General features: G+C 39.0%; 1 protein-coding gene across 4 annotated transcripts in view; it reads right to left on the bottom strand.

Moving 5' to 3' along the window:
- Positions 1 to 10,042: 10,042 nt before the first annotated feature.
- The window catches only part of CUL2 (cullin 2), a 51,919-nt gene continuing 43,493 nt past the window's right edge, over positions 10,043 to 18,468 (bottom strand). For all 4 annotated transcript variants that reach the window (XM_030491648.1, XM_030491639.1, XM_030491658.1 and 1 more), the window contains 3 exons: positions 18,249 to 18,350; positions 17,327 to 17,443; positions 10,043 to 12,869 (listed from right to left, as the gene is read on the bottom strand). In XM_030491648.1, coding sequence (XP_030347508.1) covers positions 12,738 to 12,869; positions 17,327 to 17,443; positions 18,249 to 18,350 — 351 coding nt within the window. In that variant the 3' untranslated portion in view covers positions 10,043 to 12,737. The remainder of the gene's footprint in view (positions 12,870 to 17,326; positions 17,444 to 18,248; positions 18,351 to 18,468) is intronic.

The raw sequence follows: 18,468 nt of genomic DNA, 5'->3' as shown, positions 1-18,468 counted from the left end.
GGGATGCAGGTGCCACTGAAGAGCTGCTAGAACGTGAGAAGCCAGAACCTGAGGTTGCACTCCTTAAGGCTTTTTAATCTATTTCTAAAAGTTTGCACTAATGCTAGCACTGACTAGACTCTAGCAAAGATGCGAGTATCACTGTCTCTTCGTAGTGCTACATGCACGCATGCACAGAAGGCCAGTGCAAACAAACAAGGTGCACAAGAGGGTATGCTAACTGAGGGGAATCCATAGCACAGGCATGGGTGCAACTGTAGGTGAAAAAGTGTGTCCAGGTGGAAAGGCTGAGAAGTTCAGTGGGTAAGGGACAGGAAGAAGAGATGAGCATGAAGATTCTTAAGAACCTGAAGGGAAAGAACCTGAAGGGAGGAAGAGAATGAGTGACTAGAGAGCGAGAGTACAAGGAGGTGCAGGGTAGCTGGTATCAGGAGTGTGGTAGAAGGAGAAAGTGGCCAACGCATTCATGGTCGGCTCACGCAGAGACCTACAAGGAGTCCTGAAACATTTGCCTTGTTACAGCTTCCAACTAACATCAAATAAAGCATCCAACTAGAACAGGCTGTTCCCTTGCCAGTTCTCTGTACTACCCCAGTCTAAGACTTTGCCGGTTTCATGTGTGTGCTTTTGTTTCAATAATCATATAAGAGGATTTCAGGTATTTTTCCCCTGGTGCTTTCACTCTATTTAGCATTGTAAAAATCTCCGCTTTGTAGTTCAGCTCTACCTAGGATTTGTGTTTTGCACACTCTGATTGAATTGATTGAACTAATCCAGCAGCGGGGCTCCCCAGGAAAATTTGTTCAAAACCTTTGTCACATGTTATCAAGAAAGAAAATTAAAATCTCTGCTTCTCACAGAGATGGGGATTGACTTTATTAGGCCAAGGTTTATTCAACATTAAAATACCATATTATCAAGCTAAACCAAATAGTGACAAAAACTGTGATCCTAAAAGTTCATACATAGAGGCACTCTACTTATTTTGATTTCCAGACGTTCCAGATAGGTGGTGTCTCACCTCTGTGTGCCCAGAACTGCCTCAGACTCAACAGGGCTGAACAGCTCAGCACTGCAGCCTGAGCAGGCTCCAGAATCTCCTCAAGTTCCCCGAGGGACTCAGTCTAAAGGGTTTTTCTCAGAGCATGCAACAAGATTAGGTGCCCCATGAAGTGCACTGGTGGCAGATACTTCCTTTTAAAATAGAGCCAAAGGAAGGCAGCAGCCTTCTTACCTAACCTTTTTACTTAATAGTCTGGTGTTAGACCATACACCCAGGAAGGAGAAGACCCAGGTTCTATTCCCTAAGCCCAAGGTAATTCAAAGCAGCCTCTTAGGGGCACCTAGCTACAGGTTAAACTGGGAGCGAGCCCTCTCCACTCCTGCTACTGAAGCCACCCTGCTGAGCACAAAGGAATTCAGGACCCCACCAGGCCATAAAGCAAGCACACCCATTTCTTGGCTCCTGCTCCCAAATGAGCTTCTGTACTTCTCCAGATCCACAGCATTGTCCACCACGGTGTGTACCCAAAATTGCTTAATTCCATGTGTTCCTGGGTTTTAGGGACAAGGGTTCGTTGAGGACTTGGTAGTCTTAGGCTTATAGGTGGACTTAACGATCTTAAAGGTCATTTCCAACATATATGATTCTATGATTTCTTCAACGACTGTTTCAAGTGGAGCAAAAGACATCACCTGAGAGCCAAAGCGTACATTCAGGCCTCCCCACTTCTACAGCAGTGACCAACCCACCAGGATCCCTTCTTGGCTCTACTTCTGTACACACATATCTTAAGTTCCCATCAGTAGAAATAACTAACATTTAAAGAAAAGGGCAATCCACAGTTCAAACTTGTAACTAAAAATTGTTCCAACACAATGATGTTTATTACCTAAAAAATCTACATAATTAACCGGCCACAAGCAACTCCAGAACTTCTCAGCAAAATCTGAACTTTACTCTAGGTGGACCATGGTCTTCAATGTTTCGAAGAAACAGAGATCTATTTATTTAAGTTTGAAGAACGCACATCTTGACTAAATGGATTTTATATTTAATTAATTTCTAAAGTTGTAACTCTTTCTACTTCAGATCTCAAGCATTAATGTTCTATGAACTCAGATATTATCAGACAGCATTAAAGTCATGTTTCCTCTCCCTGGCAAAAACAAAACAAAGGACATTTGCAAAATAAACAGCCCATGTTCTATCTGAAAGTTTAATGATTAGGCCTCAGCTTTAGACACAAAAGGCTCATAATGCCATCAGAGGGTCACATTGCCTAACCATACTTATTTAATCTCTCCTTCACACAAGCAGGAATCCTGTAGCTAAGTACATTTTGTGTAGATAATGGTCAATATGCCTTACCAAGCTGACAATCAAAAGCACAGAAGCATTAGGGTTGGAAGGCACTTCTGGACATCACCTAGTCCAACCCCCTGCCAAGGCAAATGCAGCAAGTTATTTCAGCTAGTGTGCTGAAAATGCAGATGAATCTATGAAAACAAGAATTCGTAACATAAATTCGTAACAATTTTTTTCAACTTCCTCACCACAATGTTGTCTTATGCATTCCAACCAGATTACTAGATCCAGACAGCTAAAAGTTATTTCTTAGTATTTGTTTCTGCCATAAAAATAGGAAAAAACCCTCCAAGCCCATAAAGACATTAAAGAAAAAGCAAACAGCTTTCAGCCAGGAACCTCAAAACAGTAAGGAGGCATTAAGCAATACAGCACTAACCTCCTAATGACAGGATTTATTATATCTATTTTCTACTGTCATATTTTCTCCCACCCATGATGATTTATTGTAGTGCGTTTCAAAAGAAAAGGCAGGTATAGATTCCCTGGCTCCATTCACAGTCTGTTCCTCTGCTTTGGGGCTTCTCCCATTCTGTCTGGTACACTCGGGACTCACACACAACACTGCTAACCCATATCCACAAGTTTGGAAAGAAAGTTTTGTATCTGCACCTGGAGCTCTCATTGCTTTTGCTATTTCTAGATTCTTCCCCAAACTAAGTTTAGATCCCACATTTCACCCACACTCAGCATCCTCAACTGAGGAGCCCTTTATTTTCAACAAGGCTTTAAAAACTCATACCATCAGATACTCCACACAAAACTCACAGGAAGAAGGCTTGGAATTGAGGAAACAGCTGACGGGAACTCAAGGATAAAGGATATTAAGTAGTAAATTACGGGGAATCAAACATGCGGTTTCTAATTTGAACCTGTTCTTGTGCTTACAAACTGCCCAGCTAAAGACCTCTAAGTTAGGGGTTTCTACCAACCTGGACTGAATGCACCACACTTCGAAACACAGAAACTATTTCTCTACCACTAGCTCTGTGTCTGTCCCTCTATTTCATACACCCTTAAATCCCCAAACTGTATTTTTCCCTGCCGCCTTAGAACCCATTCGGCTACAAAAACAACTTCACACCCATCTTCCTTCTCAGCCCTTCTCTGTCTTGGCAAGAGGAGGATCAATACCTTTCAAGAGCTGCAGGTTTCCTCTTCCTACAGGATCAATAGTCATCTCCACTCAGGTGAATTCTAGTGGAAAAACAAGGTACTTTTTTCTCCAAGACATGATATTCTTACTCAGAAAAGGCATTTAGTTGAGATGCAAACCATCTTTCCCTTTTTACCCTCCCACCCAAATTTGCTAAACAGTTGCAGCTGTCTCAGCAGAAATGCATCTCAGGCAGAGTCCTAACTTTCAATCCCACCCCCAAAATCATAAGAGCATGGCATCAGCTGGGTTATATCTTCCCAGCTCCCAAGTGTGTATGCATAAGTTTCACTGATTCTTTATGACCTGTGCTCTCTAAGCTCTCCTGTTCTCCCTGTTGGACCTCACAGATAGTTCCCTTCTCTAAAGCATCTGCTAAATACTGGCTCCACAGTGAAGAGTATTTCCTTTCCTAAAACATGCTGTTAAAACATACTGGATGCTGCTGCCGTGGGAAACTGGCTTTGGGACCAGTCGAATCCTAGCAGCCAGGAGGAAACTACAGGGGACGCGGTGAGGACAGGGAGGAGAGAGCCAGCGCCTCTGCCCAGCTCAGCTCCCGTAGCTACCTCTGCTGGCAGAAGGCTGCAGTGGGGCCTCTGCTGTAAGAACAGGCTCAGGCACCTAAAACATCATCACACTACCAAAGGAGAAGCAATCCATTTTAATTTCTTCATATTTGTCATCCCAGTATTTGACCTTTTCAGCTGAATGTATTGTCACACTCTGGTCTGCTCTCCCCACGGTCACCAGCGCTGGAATGCCTTTAAAAGCAGCAGAGATTCTGCTACAACAATACACTTTAAGGAAAGTACCCACGTTTCCATAGAGCTGTGATTAAGAGTAATGCTCCTGCAGATCTAGCAGGGGAATAACATCCTGCGAGTGGCTCCAGGGAAGATGAGGTCAGCACACTCGCAGTAACTGCCCCAAGCAGGTTTGATAGCTTTCTGCCACCTTCCCCAAATTTTCCCAATCAACCAAATATTCTGTTGATTATACAACAATCCCACTGTGTGAAAATAAAACAGTGGAAGGATCTCTCCCTTCCCTGCTGCAGCTTCTCTTACAAATAGTGATTTTAGAGCAGTTGTTATTGAATGTAACTACTCTACAATCTCTGAAAGTCTTTGTAGCCTGCAGCAGAGGATGAATACAAAGACATCCCATCATGGTTGCTTCCTCCATCACTGCAGATGATGGTTTGAAAAGGAGGTTGCATTTATGTTGTCCACACTCTTAACTAGGATGTAGATAATTGGAAGTTTTCACAAGCATTTTATACATGCAAAAATGAATAAAATAACCCCGTAAGGATTTCTAAGGACAAAAGAAGTTAATTCAAGATATTCCTCTCCAGTACATGAAACAGCAATCGATGGTTTGCAGTGCTCTATAGGAATGGTATCAAAACTCTAGTCTGCATGGACAGGACTTGATGTGATTTTTAGCTTTATAATTGGTGTTAAAACCAGCCATGACCAATGGCAAACTCCTGCAGAAAACCTGGTTAAGTGTATGGCAAGAAGGAAGAGTGTATGGCAGTGAGAAGATGTACATGGCAAGAACAGCTTTTGCAAAGAGAAACATCTTCACTGTGCCTGGAGCTCAGCCAGCCAACCACTGTTACAGATGGGGAACAACTCAATGGCCATCTTAGACAGCATGGAAGGAAATTCAGGGAGATGCAAAGCCCTGAGTCCTGCATCAGCAGGACATGTGATTTAAACATCCCACAGAGAGCCTCTTGATAGCCCTAATTTTCCAAACTCTGTGTCTTATTTAACAAAAAGACCTAGAAACCAACACCAATTAAAAAAAAAAAAAAAAAGGCAAATATGTTCATGTAGCATTCACTTTACCTCTTTACCTGACATTTTCATCTTTGTCATTGCATATGACCCATATAACATACAGTTTCCCAAGCTACCTCAGATAATACACTATTAAGAACCTTATCCCATGTTTCTTGGCATTTTATACACACAGTTTATGATCTTTGTCCCTCTATTAGAATCAAGTCTATGCAGATCACTCCCTCCTTTGCCACCCACAAATCCCCATGGCCGCAGTGTGCCGCCACTAACATGGCACCTTCTGCCCGCCTCGTTCCCAGCATTTCCTCCCCTGTGAGCAGGCGACCGCACTGCCTTTCCCCATGAACCGGTTGGCAAAGCAAGGCTTGTCCAGACATGTAGCCCTTATGCTCAGAGGAGCTGCACCAGGAAGGGAAGGAGCAGATATTCCAGCTCTCCCTGTCAAGTCTGCATTTCAAAGGTTGTGCCTGGGTGTGGGAAAGAATAAAGAGGGTCTGTCGGTCCACATGCAAAACCCCACACTTTTGCCCCAACTGCCAGGCTGGCGCTCAGGACCTAAATACATGTTCCCACTTGCCCTTTCCCACTAAGTTAATACCAGTCTCACTCAGTGACACAAGCTCAATTTCTCTTCCATTCTATCTGCCAAACTACATACATGCCTTTTAAAACACACATTTTTAAAAATTAAATGCCCAGTCCTTAGAAAGAGGGAAGGCATCCAGAATAGGCAAGGCTGCTGCCTTGAGGAAAGAGAGCCAAGGAGCAACTAGTACAATTTCTCCATTACTTTACTCAACAATGGATGACAGGTACTAATTTGTGAAGTCTTCTCAATGGACAGAGGTTTCTTAAGGCTACAGTCTACTTTCATGCAGATGGAAGTTTTCCTTAGCCCAAAATGAGACAACTGCTAGTTCTCAACAGCAATGTTACATCTTCCCAAATCTTTCACCAGCTGCAACGGGCACATCTCTGATTCACAGCCATGACTCAGATTTTAAGCAGCGCATGCTTTGTAGGTGTACATCTGTTCCCTTTTAGGGAATAGATGTAGACCCACCTAATTTGAGGCTTCAGTGAGGCTTAGATACACCATTACCAGTACACTAAAACATGTGGCAGCAGACACCCACTTGGGGGAAGGGAGAGGAGAATTTCACCTGGAATCGCTGAGATGAGGCTACAGGTGAGGTTCACATGACTCACTTTCATGGCTTTAGATGGCAGTCAGGCAGAACATATGTGCAGATCCAAAAAGGTAGTCCTGAAAGCCTAATTTCCAAGTCTTTCTGAGTCTCCAGGTGGTGATATGACCCCTAAACTTAAGTGCTCACTTATTCATTACCTGTAACTAGATTACTAGCTACCACTTAAGTCTATTATGGATGTCAATAAACACAGAGGATGAAGTTTGCATCCAGAATTCTGGGCAATGCTGCTTTCCTCCTGCACTGAGAAAGCAGATGGCTCATCATTAGTGTACCAACACACTGACTGGAACCCATATCCACCACCCACAGCTCCAGCTCCCACAGGCACACTTCATGACTAAGTTACACATTCCTTGCCCCAATTATCGGTTTTTACTCCCTCGAACATTGCAATGAAAAATACACAAAAGCCTTGGGAAGCAGGTAAGAGTTCATCCTTTTGACTTGATTTACCTTCAAGATAACTAGAATTTGTACACCTCCAAGAGAGGCAGTAGGCTGTGCTTGCCTTATTGGTTAAGACTAGGGCACTCTCCTGGTCAAGGAAAGAACGAAGACAGGCTCAAAGAAGCCAGGCCTCTCGTTTCTTGAATGCCCACTGGCATCAGTGCTTATGCCCTCTCTTTAAAACAGAACAAACCCTAAAGAGAAGGTGTGATGTGCTAGAGCCTGTGCACACAGACACACTAGGTCAATTTCCAAAGCGTAAGAGCCAGTAGACCATTCACACCCTTCCACTGACAGTGTCTTCTTTATTAGTTCTGGTGGCACCTCACTCCACGTATCTCACCACTCTGAAGGAGCCAAATGCCTGGCGTTACTTAAAACAAATCCCACAAAACATTCTGAACTGGCTTCAAATATCCAGATAATATCAGTTTCAGGTATATTTTTTGTTATTCTTTCAAACTCAAGTTTTGACAACCATGAATTCTATTAAGCTGGTGGCTGGAAAGAAGAAAGGAAAATGGACCTATGCATAGAGGTTTTTAAGAAAGCAGCCCAAGCATATCTTATGAAACTGAACCAAAACTGTTCAACATGATATGAAAAACTACCCAAGTATTACACTTCTTATCATACATACCTAGTAAGTTATTGATGATATACCCAACAATAAAAGACAGGCAACAGCAATCTGCCAAGATTCAAAACGGTCCTCAAACCACTCATCTTTAATAACTGTTGGCAACTACACTGCTACTGTCCACAGCTGCTGGAAAAGGAGATTGATGCACATCAGAACCACCAGCTTCCACAAAAAGGAGGTAATTGCGGTGTTTACCTTTCAATGATTATGCTAAGAACAGGCCTCTTTCAGATGAAAACACAGCTAACAACCTCCTTATGTATCTACTGCTCCTGTAAACACTAATAGATCTAACTTCTGGTTGAAGAAGAGCCAGTCTGAAAGAATTGGTGCCCTTGGCTATACAGACATTGAGAAATGTTTCACCCATCCTACTTTACCTTCTGCAGTCCCAAATTACATTATTTTCTGTTCCTGGTATAGAACACTACATCAAAGAAGATTAGGAGAGCAGTATTTAGAGAAACGCTAGTGTATGATTTATCTCAGTGGAAGAGTGGAAGGACACACAAAGTTAGTATAATGCTTCTCAGTATAAAGTACCAGTGGAGATTTCAGGCTAGACCAGAAGCTCTAGAAAGGATTCATCTACAGCAAGTTCACCAGTGGTTCACGTGTAAAAGTTTTACTTGATATTGTCATAGACTAGTAATACACACACCCATCACTTTCGCCACCTGAGCAGGAGGAACTTCTTGTGGAGTTAATGCAAGCTGTGCGTTACTCCAGCCAAAGCAATCAAGTGAGCATTTCAGTTTTGCTTAGATCATCGACAGCTTTCAGTCACAGGGTCATAAAGAGGGTGTAGAAATGGATGGTGGAAGTAATTCTCTAAACTACTAGAACTGTTTTAGAAGTGACTAACAATACCTTTTGACTTGCTTAGTACTACTCCTGAGGCTGAGAGTCCTTCACTTCTCAGATGCATATGTGAGAGTAGACTTACTGGGCAGATTAAGGGAGTTTTCATGCAGTCTTATGCTGCATGCTCCTGGGACGGTTGTTGGGAGCAGCACCAACACATGGCTATGTCAAACGCATTACTGCTTTGAATACTCCAGCACACTTCTTCCTCAAATAGGTGACAAGTAATCATCAACACTGAACTAAAGAGTAATCTTGTTAATTAACATATGAATGTTAAAACTATTCAAAGATAAACACAAAAATACAACTCTATTACTTCTCAAGGGAGGCCAAGCGGCATGTGCCCTTCTTTCCTTTTGCGGGCTGTTATTTTCTCCCCTTATTGATGTAATTGTGAATTCCACAGAAGGGAGATAGTAAGAAATCCATGTCCAAGCTACATGTGTCTAGTTACTTTTACTGTCATACCTGTTTACCCTCCTTCTTTAAAACTACACACACACACACACACACACACACTTGGACTTAGCAAAGTCTTGCATTGTTTTAAAATTACTACACCCAAGCAATGTTTTGATCCTTCCTCTTTTGCCTGAAAACTTGCAAAACCTCTGCTTTGTTATCAGCTAGGAAGTGCAGTAAAACTTACTGTAGGCAAGTAAGGATGACTTCAGATTTGTAATAAGAGAAAATACTCAGTGCAAGAACAATTGCTTTGAAAAATATGTTTTTATAGATTGTAATACCTTAGATTAATTAACTCTAGGTACTTACCATATTTGTAAAGTATGGACAGTCCTAACGTATTTGCCCTAAAGTACGAAGAATTTATTCTGCTCAAGAATCAATACTATGTTGCAAGACTTGCTTTTACAATGGACTTTAAGTATAAGAAATAGCTTTCTAAGCATAGCTGAAAGGTATCAGCTTATAAAATGTATTTTTCCTTTGCCCAATTTCTGTACTTTGCTCCATATTTGGAAAAGTGCCATACTCATTGAACGGTTTCTTAAAAAGTAACGATACTCTCCACTTTGAAGACTGTTTTTCATGGTGTGGTGATTTGAGTACCTTTCATAGCTCCAGCAGCCCTGTATGTATGAACACGCATAAATAAAGGTACACATTTTTGTTTCCTAGAATAAGATAAGCAATCTGAACACAAATCATCATAGAAATATATTTTCAGTTAGCATAAGAATCATCAATAACAATACTAGAGGTAAAACGCATTTTGATATTATAAATGTATGAGATGTATGAAATCCATATGTTTCCAGAGTCAGCCATGTGGCTCCCAGGAAACTAGCAGGTCATATATGTCAATGGGCTTATAACGAATAAAAACATCTATACAATTATACCAGTTTCTTCTAGTAAAAAATTAAAAATGCACAGCATTTTTGGATGTCTTCTCTTTTTACAACTTGCCCCTCCTGTTAATACCCATTAGCATTTTGTACTTTTAAATGGTAACTTGCCAGATGTATTGAGTTGCCAGGTTGTAGCACTACACTATAAACGGCATCATTGTGTGCCAGCAATGACTTCAGTGACCTAACCCAGCTGGAGAGGGCTGAATCTCTGCACTACTTTTTTTCCTTAGGGGGAAGGTGTGAGTTATAAAGGAGAATGCAAAATGTTCCCCAGCTATAGCCATGTTTCCCAAGAGGCACTGAAAAGACTGAGTTTGTGTGTAATTATGAAAGACATTGTCTGGGGATGCCAACTGCACTGAAATATATGAACGTTTTTAACTTGCTAAACATGTCTCAACTCAGCAGCATGCTTATCTAAAAAGCAAAATAGTACTTTTGATGGTTTAGGTATGCAAAAATTCACAGATAAGGTAATGCTAAAACCTTACACATTTGGGCAAGAGGAGTAAAGTTTTTGTTTTGTCTGTGAAGTGATTCTGAAACTAAATCTGTTAAAAGACTGTTAAACCTCAGTCTCAAAATTTTGCTACTGCAATCTGTATTTAAATAAAGCTTTTATTAATGCTTTTATGAAGAAACAAGCTTAAAATCTGTTGACTCATACACAAGTTACAAGATAAAACACATTTGCTTCCAAAAGCTTTGGTGTCACTGTTAGTTTGTTTTCTGGAGAAAGGATTTGATGATTCAATTTTCAGGCAATATTTTTTTCTATCGTGTCATAGAATATTCTCTCTATTTGTTTTTTGTTGTAAGAAGTAATGAATTCCTTTTTATAAAGCACAGAAATGCTTCACACTGAAATAGATTAAAAGTCACTCCCATCAAAACCTATGCTATGCTAATGTGTCTCCTGTTTATTACACTTACACTACAAGCACCTTTGATGTCTCCCAACACAACTCTGAACTACCACTTTAGACAATGACCTACTGCACCATATTATGATCAGTTAAAAACCCCAGTTCTTTAAGACATAAATCCATTTGAAAAATCTAGATCTTAGCATTGTGAGATAAAATAGCATAAATACAGAAGAAACGTTTAGTGCCCTTCATTGTTTATTGCCCATTATTCACCCTCACCAAAAGTCACGTAAGGAAAACATATTAACACTTCTTGATTCATTTCCTAGATAAACACAGAAAGTTTACTGTACCCTCCAGATAACATATGAATGTGATGCCGCATAAGAAATAAGAGACAGCAACAGTCTGAGAGTCAGAGAGAAACCTTTCATATAGCGAAAAGCTAGAAAAAGAAAGAAGGAAAAAGCTCCCACCAGAGGGCTTTTTCCTTTAAAATTACTTTGGGATCTGTGGACTTTTAGTAGGTGATGAAATACCACACAATCTAAAAAAATATTGCAAATAATATATATCTACATATATATATTTTTATATGCACACTAATAAAATTTGGCAAAAATAGAACATTTAAATCCTGTCAATGACAATTGCAGGCATAGCCATGAGGAAGCTCTTTTCTGCAGCAGACATTCAGTGTGTTCACACTCTCACTGCTCTTTAAACTCCAATTACTTTCACTAGTAGAGTTAGGACCTTTTAAAGTGATACTTCGCCTATTTGAGGGTGATCAGTCACCATGCCACCCCTGATGAGAAACACATGACGTGGAACAGCCCATGAATTTCTTGTCTGTCCAAATAGCTAGAAATGCAATTGGGGCAGAGGAAAACAAAATATGATAAACAAAACTATATAAGTCAGGAGTGAAAAAAACAGAAAAGAAAAACACAGTATGGGCTTATGAGGAAACAAACATAGGTACCTATCCACACAGTGTTTCTACCCAATGCATTAGTGAAACAACTTTTTTCAATTGCCTGTCTGCTATATTCTTTCCCATTATCAGGGTGGTTTCACAAGCCACTGAACTATATCTTTGATGTTCATGATAACCATTCCTAACTCTTTGTGCACCACACTACTGAAATCCCCCCGAACGCCTGTTTATTTTCTCTTGTAACATATTCCTACAGTGTGAGATTAACAGACACAGAGCAGGCCTTCAGGCGCTAAGAATGTAAATTACCCTAATCTCAAGAAAACAAGATGTGCACTTCACCATAAATATTTTTTTTTTTTTTATAATCACATCAAACATAACAAACCTTGTATTCAGTTTTATATAAATTAGTTCTTACTTCAGATCTACTTCTGAGGTTATCCAAAACCCAAACACATAACATTATTTTCACTCGTCCAAGTCTGAATAATATTTACAGACATTAATGCTATATCCATTTCTACAATCATTCCAGACACATTATATAACTTTATTTTTTTATTTGACAAGCAGCAGTATCATGTTCGTCATTTTTTTTACATTTTAATGTAGATACAATTATTAGGTTATCTGTCATATTACAATATTTAGGTTTTTTCTTTTCTTTTTTTTTTTTTTTTTTAACTTTGTCTTAAGATACATTAAAAAACATCAACTGCAAACGTGAAAGGGAGGAGGGGGGGGAGGGGGGGGGGGGGGGGGGAAAAGCATGGTACCCAACCAATTTTCCACATTTCAGCAATACTTCACTCATTCTTTTAGTAAAGTTTAAGAAATGTCATAATGACATGAGCTTGAAATATCTATAGGCATTTTCATTGACGCTCATGACATGGCACTGGTGATGTTGTAAACAGCAGAAAAACAGGGGCTGCCAAGTGACCAATATAGAGGCACAGGCCTGCCTCTTCCCACAGGAACACACCAAACAGTGACAGCAATGATCTCCTTACAATCATACCTGCAGGATAGCAACATCATGCTACATAACTGTATTCGTCTGCAGAGGCCTGGCTTCGCTCTATGTACTGTTTGTCTATCAGAACTTCAATACACTTCTTAATCATGCTGATACTTGGGTTAAACCTAGCCCTTGATTGGCTAATTACCTGCAAGAGAAAGACATAGGGTTTCTGTTATTTTTATTTCTGACAGTTATAAATGCTATAGAAATATTCACTAAAGGCAAATTTGATACATTTATAGATAGATATTCAGGTTAAAAATTAATCTAATATTAACACACTTCACTATTATCACAGTTTAAGCAAAGTGAAAATTTTGTAAAACTGTATGTGCCTTTCCATGCTGGCTTTGGTAACTGACTTCTTTTCCTAGACTTGGTCCCTTTTACTTCTGTTTATGTACTTTCATTGTTCTGGAGCATTTACAGACTTGCAAATTTTGTTTGGGTCACGGCAGTCTTACTTGGAAATTGAATGCCTGGAGAATGTGTTCATTTTAGTTTTCATAATTTTTTAAAATTCTGAATGGTTAAATTTCATTTGATTGTATTTTTCAAAACTACCTCTAAAGTTGAACACAATTTTCTCCTCGTCCATCACCACTTTTGTTATTATAAAAAGTTAGAGAAGACATTTTCATTTAATAAAGATTTGTGAAACCTGTGTTTTCTTTATATCATTAAAAAAACATGTTTGGGAGACATATAAAGCAGGTACATAGCAAATTACCCTAAAATCTGACTATAAGAGCTTATCCTGAATAGCACAGTTTAAAGATATTAAAAATGCAACCTATCCTCTGAGATTCTACTGCACTAGACAATCAAATTCGCAAGGAAAAAAACTAACACTTTCTCAGGAAATTTGCTGAAAAGCCCTAACAACACTTTTCATCACAGAAGACACAGCTCAAGTAGTAATTATTTTTGTAAAATTACACTACTTCATTGCTTCTGCAGCTGCCAGGATATGAGATGTGAGCTGGATTTGCTGTGTTTTGTTGAAGTTCCAGCCCATGAAGTGCTCTATACCTGGTCCTGGAAGTCACTTGAATTGCTCAGCTGCCCAGAAGGAGTAAATGGAGTTCCCTACCACTGACCTCCTTTCCTAGACAATTTGAGACAATCAAGACAAACTTCTTGCTGTTCACTGAAGACAGACCTGTGATTTGGCGAGTTTCATCTGGCTGGAACTTTGTAATACATACAGGAAAAAGTTGGGGGGGGGGGAATAAAAATCTACATATGCATTGTGGAAGAAACTGCCACTGCAGGCAAAACTTCAGATGTCTCTTCATAGTTTTCAGTTTTGCCTGTTCTCTTGTAGAGACAAGGAGGAAATGATGTGTAGTAACAGAATATGCATTTCTATTAACTTAGACAATTTTTCAAACCAAAGATCTTACTAATCAAGTGTCAGAATATATTTTGCTTGTAGTTTCTCATTTGTTCTGTATAGGAAGTGATTTTTATTTCAGCTAGATTCCGTGTTTTCTTTACCACTTTTCATGGTTGGCTTTGTCCCAGCTGTCCCAGCTTGCGGGAGCCCTCTGTGAGCCAACAGCACTCACCAGGTAGAGCTCACCCAACAAAGCAAACAAAAAGCTCAAACGAGCGAGTTTTGTTGGGCTAGCAGCCAAGAGTCTGGTATGTTCCACAGCAGTACAAATGAGAAGAAACTTGCTGCTAACAAGCTAATAGATCTGCTCAGATTTCACTTAACTTCAGCCCTACACTCATACTGATTGTCATCATCATACTTCATGTATTTACTTAGGACAGAGAGAACAAAAGATAGAATTTTGTATTGGTAAGGTTTTGTTTTGTTTTATCAAAGATAATACAAATAAGAAAGATACAAATACCTGATGGTCAGAATAAAACATTTTCTGGGAATGACTGCATTGAACTTTCCCCTCCACTACTCCCACTGACCTTACTCATCTTAAGGGAAAAGCTACCTTGTCCTGCAAAATACTACAGCATGGAGCTAAAAGTAAAACTAACAGGGCATATCTAACACAATTAACAATTCAGCAAAGACAACATGCTGACATATACAGGTCTACCAAGAGCCTTGAGTATTTTCTTGGACACTTTACCCTAAATGAAATGTGTGGTTCTGTAGTCTAACTGCTAGAATTAGAGCTAACTACATTAAGGCTAGGAGTCTTTTAATCATATCTATAACAACAATATAATACTGCCTTTATATGTCAGAAAGAAATCTTAATGAGGTGAGAAAACATTAACCATTCATAGTAACCAGACTTCCTTTCAAAAGATTCATTCCTAATCTTCAAGAAATAAGACTAGAAATTTTAAGTGAATACATTATATATAAGTATATAAACATCATGATAAAAGTATCGATCTCACCATAATTAGTAACAATATCACTAATAATCACTAAGAAATAAAAAGGCTCTTGACAGTAAATCAAATCTTACTACAAGGTTAACAGGGTAGAAAAAGGAAGTGATAGTACCTAATTTTTTTAATAAAGGTCAGTCTAGTAAGAAAACTGACCATGTTCAACTCAGAAGCACATGGCAGTTTGGCGTTATTCATACAACATGAAGCAAAACAAGTTACTGAGCTCAGTGCAGACATAAACTTCCACTTAACCTGGGATTTTCATCTTTGTATTTAAGCATAGATTATACAAAAACTTGTGTCCCCACAAATTGCTCTAAAATCTGGCAATAATTTCTGAAGTGCCTAAGAAGTATATCTGTATCACAAACTGTAGAGAAGACATCTAACATTTTAAAGAATCAAGCTCAGGTTCCAGTAGCAGTTTAGCTGAGGCAGCATGAAGACTGGCACAAATTAATTCAGAGTGCAAAAAAGAAGAGAAAATTAATGCTATTGGATTTTTGTACTGCTTCTTATTGCTTGAGGTTTCACAATTGCTCATTTAAGGCTACATCAGGTCCCCACACTACACTGCAGAATAGATATCAATTATTTAGAAGCCTAGCCTTCAGTTTTAAATTCTCTAATCCATCTAAAATGTAAGTAGTATTCAAAATTGAGAGCTAAAGACTAAATGATAAAGGATATGATTTTTCAAAAGTGTTAGAAATTTAGTTAACAGCAAAGGTAAAAAAAAAAAAAAAAAGGTGGATGTGGCTGGTAATAGATAAATGAAGCACTAGTTTTACTCTCTACTTAGTTTTTAACCAAGTAACAACCAAAATTTCCACCTTTCCTGCAAAACAACAAAAAGCTCCTGATGTTACTAGATGATATTATTGTGCAAGAGAAAAATGCAGCAGAGGCATGTCAGATAGTGCCCCTTGAGTTAAACAAAGGAAGTAGTAACCAGAAAGGATTGTTTCTAAACATTCCACCCTTATAAACTGATCTCAAGCAAAGTACACTTTGAAAACTTTTTCTAAGAATTCGAGAGTAGGGAGAAAAAAGTATTTTCAAGGATGAAACAGGTCTTGCCTACCATCTTCTAGCTGTAAACTCTACAGGATTTCATCATAATTGCATGGATGATTTCAGAAACAGGAAACCAAAATAACCAAAGATTTTGAGAATAATTGGGACCTACACTGCCTCATCTTTTAGATATTCAAAATCAGATTTCTTAAATTAAGCTTTCAGGGTATCTGTGTACAAGCAGTATTTCAATATCCAAAACCTTTAAGATGCCTCACATTGCAAGTTCCGGGCCTAGCTCTCTGCAGCTGCCTTTTTCTTAGGAAATAAAAATTAAGTGGCGGGTGTGGTAAACTCTTTCCTCCATCCCCACAAGACAGAAAGCACACAGCAGATCTCAGAATGACTGAATGCTTCTCCACCTACATGCTCAAAATGGTTGAATACAGCAGGAATCTTTATTCCCCCTCTCACCAGCACACTCTGAGGCTCTCCAAGCAAGGCTCAGGAAACATAAGAATGAATTAAACTGGAGAATGAATGTCTTGCAACACTGAGAAAACTAAAACTGGGAACTGGTTGGTAGGAGCAAAGGTTAGGTTGGAATAAGAAATACAGTTAGGCAGGCAACTAGCACAGATGGGAAAGTGGGAGAAAACCGAAAGAAATAGCACTTCCTTCCCAGCCAATCTGTGATAGTTCACAGATCATTAACCTAGAATCTAAAAAATCTAGATAACCCTACTGCTTAATGGAAAAGGGAGATTAAGAAGTGCATGTCTCCATATTCAGATAACTTTTAAAATTTAAGACATGAATTAGAAAAAAAAATAAAAAATAATCACAATTAGAGCTCAAAATCGCCTACATTCTTGTGTGGAAATTCCATATGTAGACTATCCATACTCAGGTTTTCAATCAAACCTACGGCTCTGGCAATGATTCTTACAGGATAGAACATCTGTCGGCATAGAACCAGCCAACAGGAAAGAGCAAGCGCAGGGGCACTTGCTGCTTCAGTGCTAAGACACGTTTACAAGACTGGGGGATCACAGGTAGTGCTCCAGTTCAAAGCAGACTCCAATAAAATTCTCACTAATTTCACTGGGGTACCAGTTCTGTCATGGGAATGTTTTCTGGTCACATGTTCTACACAACTATCCTGAAGATTTTAATGACATCATGCTTAAAAAGAACATTTTATCTTACCTCCTGAATAAGAGCATTATGCCGCAACACTTTACGTGCTTTCATGATACGGACTATAGCAGCTTGAAGATACATTTTTCTGTCTTCATCTACAGCACTTCTGGTCTGCTCCATCTCCTGCAATATAGGAACAACAGTAATGCTTAAAATACAGTAAGATCATAGAATCAGAGAATAGTTAGGGTTGGAAAGGACTTTAAGATGAGTCTAGTTCCAACCCCCCTACCATGGGCAGGGACACCTCACACTAAATCAATAAACACTTCATAAAAATATCTTGAATGTATACTTTTTACTTTATTAAAAGTGGTGAATTAATATAAAAATCTAGGTGAAGTTCAATTCCAAGTAAAGTACTTCCATATATGAAGAATACCAGGTTTCATGAAAGTCAGGGAGGTAGGAGAGATACATCCAAACCAGTGTTTTTGCTCGGGAGAAAGGCAGGCAGAATTTATTATAAAGTATTGAGTTTGGCAGCACGTACACCTCTTGTACAAAATCCTTTGTCTTATGAGATACAGAGGTAACGCAGATTATTAAAATTAGAGTTAATTTTAGTTGCCAAAGGACACAAAACCATAGGAAAACAGAGTTGATTGGTTCTGCTGTTCCTGGAATAAGTTGCTTTTATAAACACAACCAACAAAAAAAGTCTAATTAGATAAGACAAACTAAATGTCAATCCTACTTGGTACAAGAAGAACAGTTCTTGTTTAACTTTTTCTTCCCCTTTTTTATTTCCTATACTATCTTCTCCTGCCTATATTTTAAGTACAAAAAAAAAAAAAGACCAAACACTGCTTAAGCTTTAAATTGAAATCTTACACAGGAATTCTTACATCTGCTTACACCAAACCAATAGAATAAATTCGATACCTTCCCTAAGCTGTTCAAACTCAGAACACCAAAGAACACTTGCCTGTGGCGTGTCTTTCTGCATCGATGTAGTGATTTTAAATTTTGTTCGTTTACTGCTGAAGCTCATATTTAATGAAAAAGTAGACTCTGCCTCTATGTCTTCCTGCAATAAAGAATCTTTTTAAAAATCAGGAATGGAACCAGAAAACAATAACAACTTACTTTGAAAAATCACAGTTAGGGGATTGCATACACATAAACGATTTCAGATCTGTAGCTGG

The sequence above is a fragment of the Strigops habroptila genome, chromosome 1, assembly GCF_004027225.2.
Source record: "Strigops habroptila isolate Jane chromosome 1, bStrHab1.2.pri, whole genome shotgun sequence".
NCBI classification, from domain to species: domain Eukaryota; kingdom Metazoa; phylum Chordata; class Aves; order Psittaciformes; family Psittacidae; genus Strigops; species Strigops habroptila.
The sequence above is the reverse complement of the archived record's forward strand: the minus strand, read 5'-3'. Positions and strand labels throughout refer to the sequence as shown.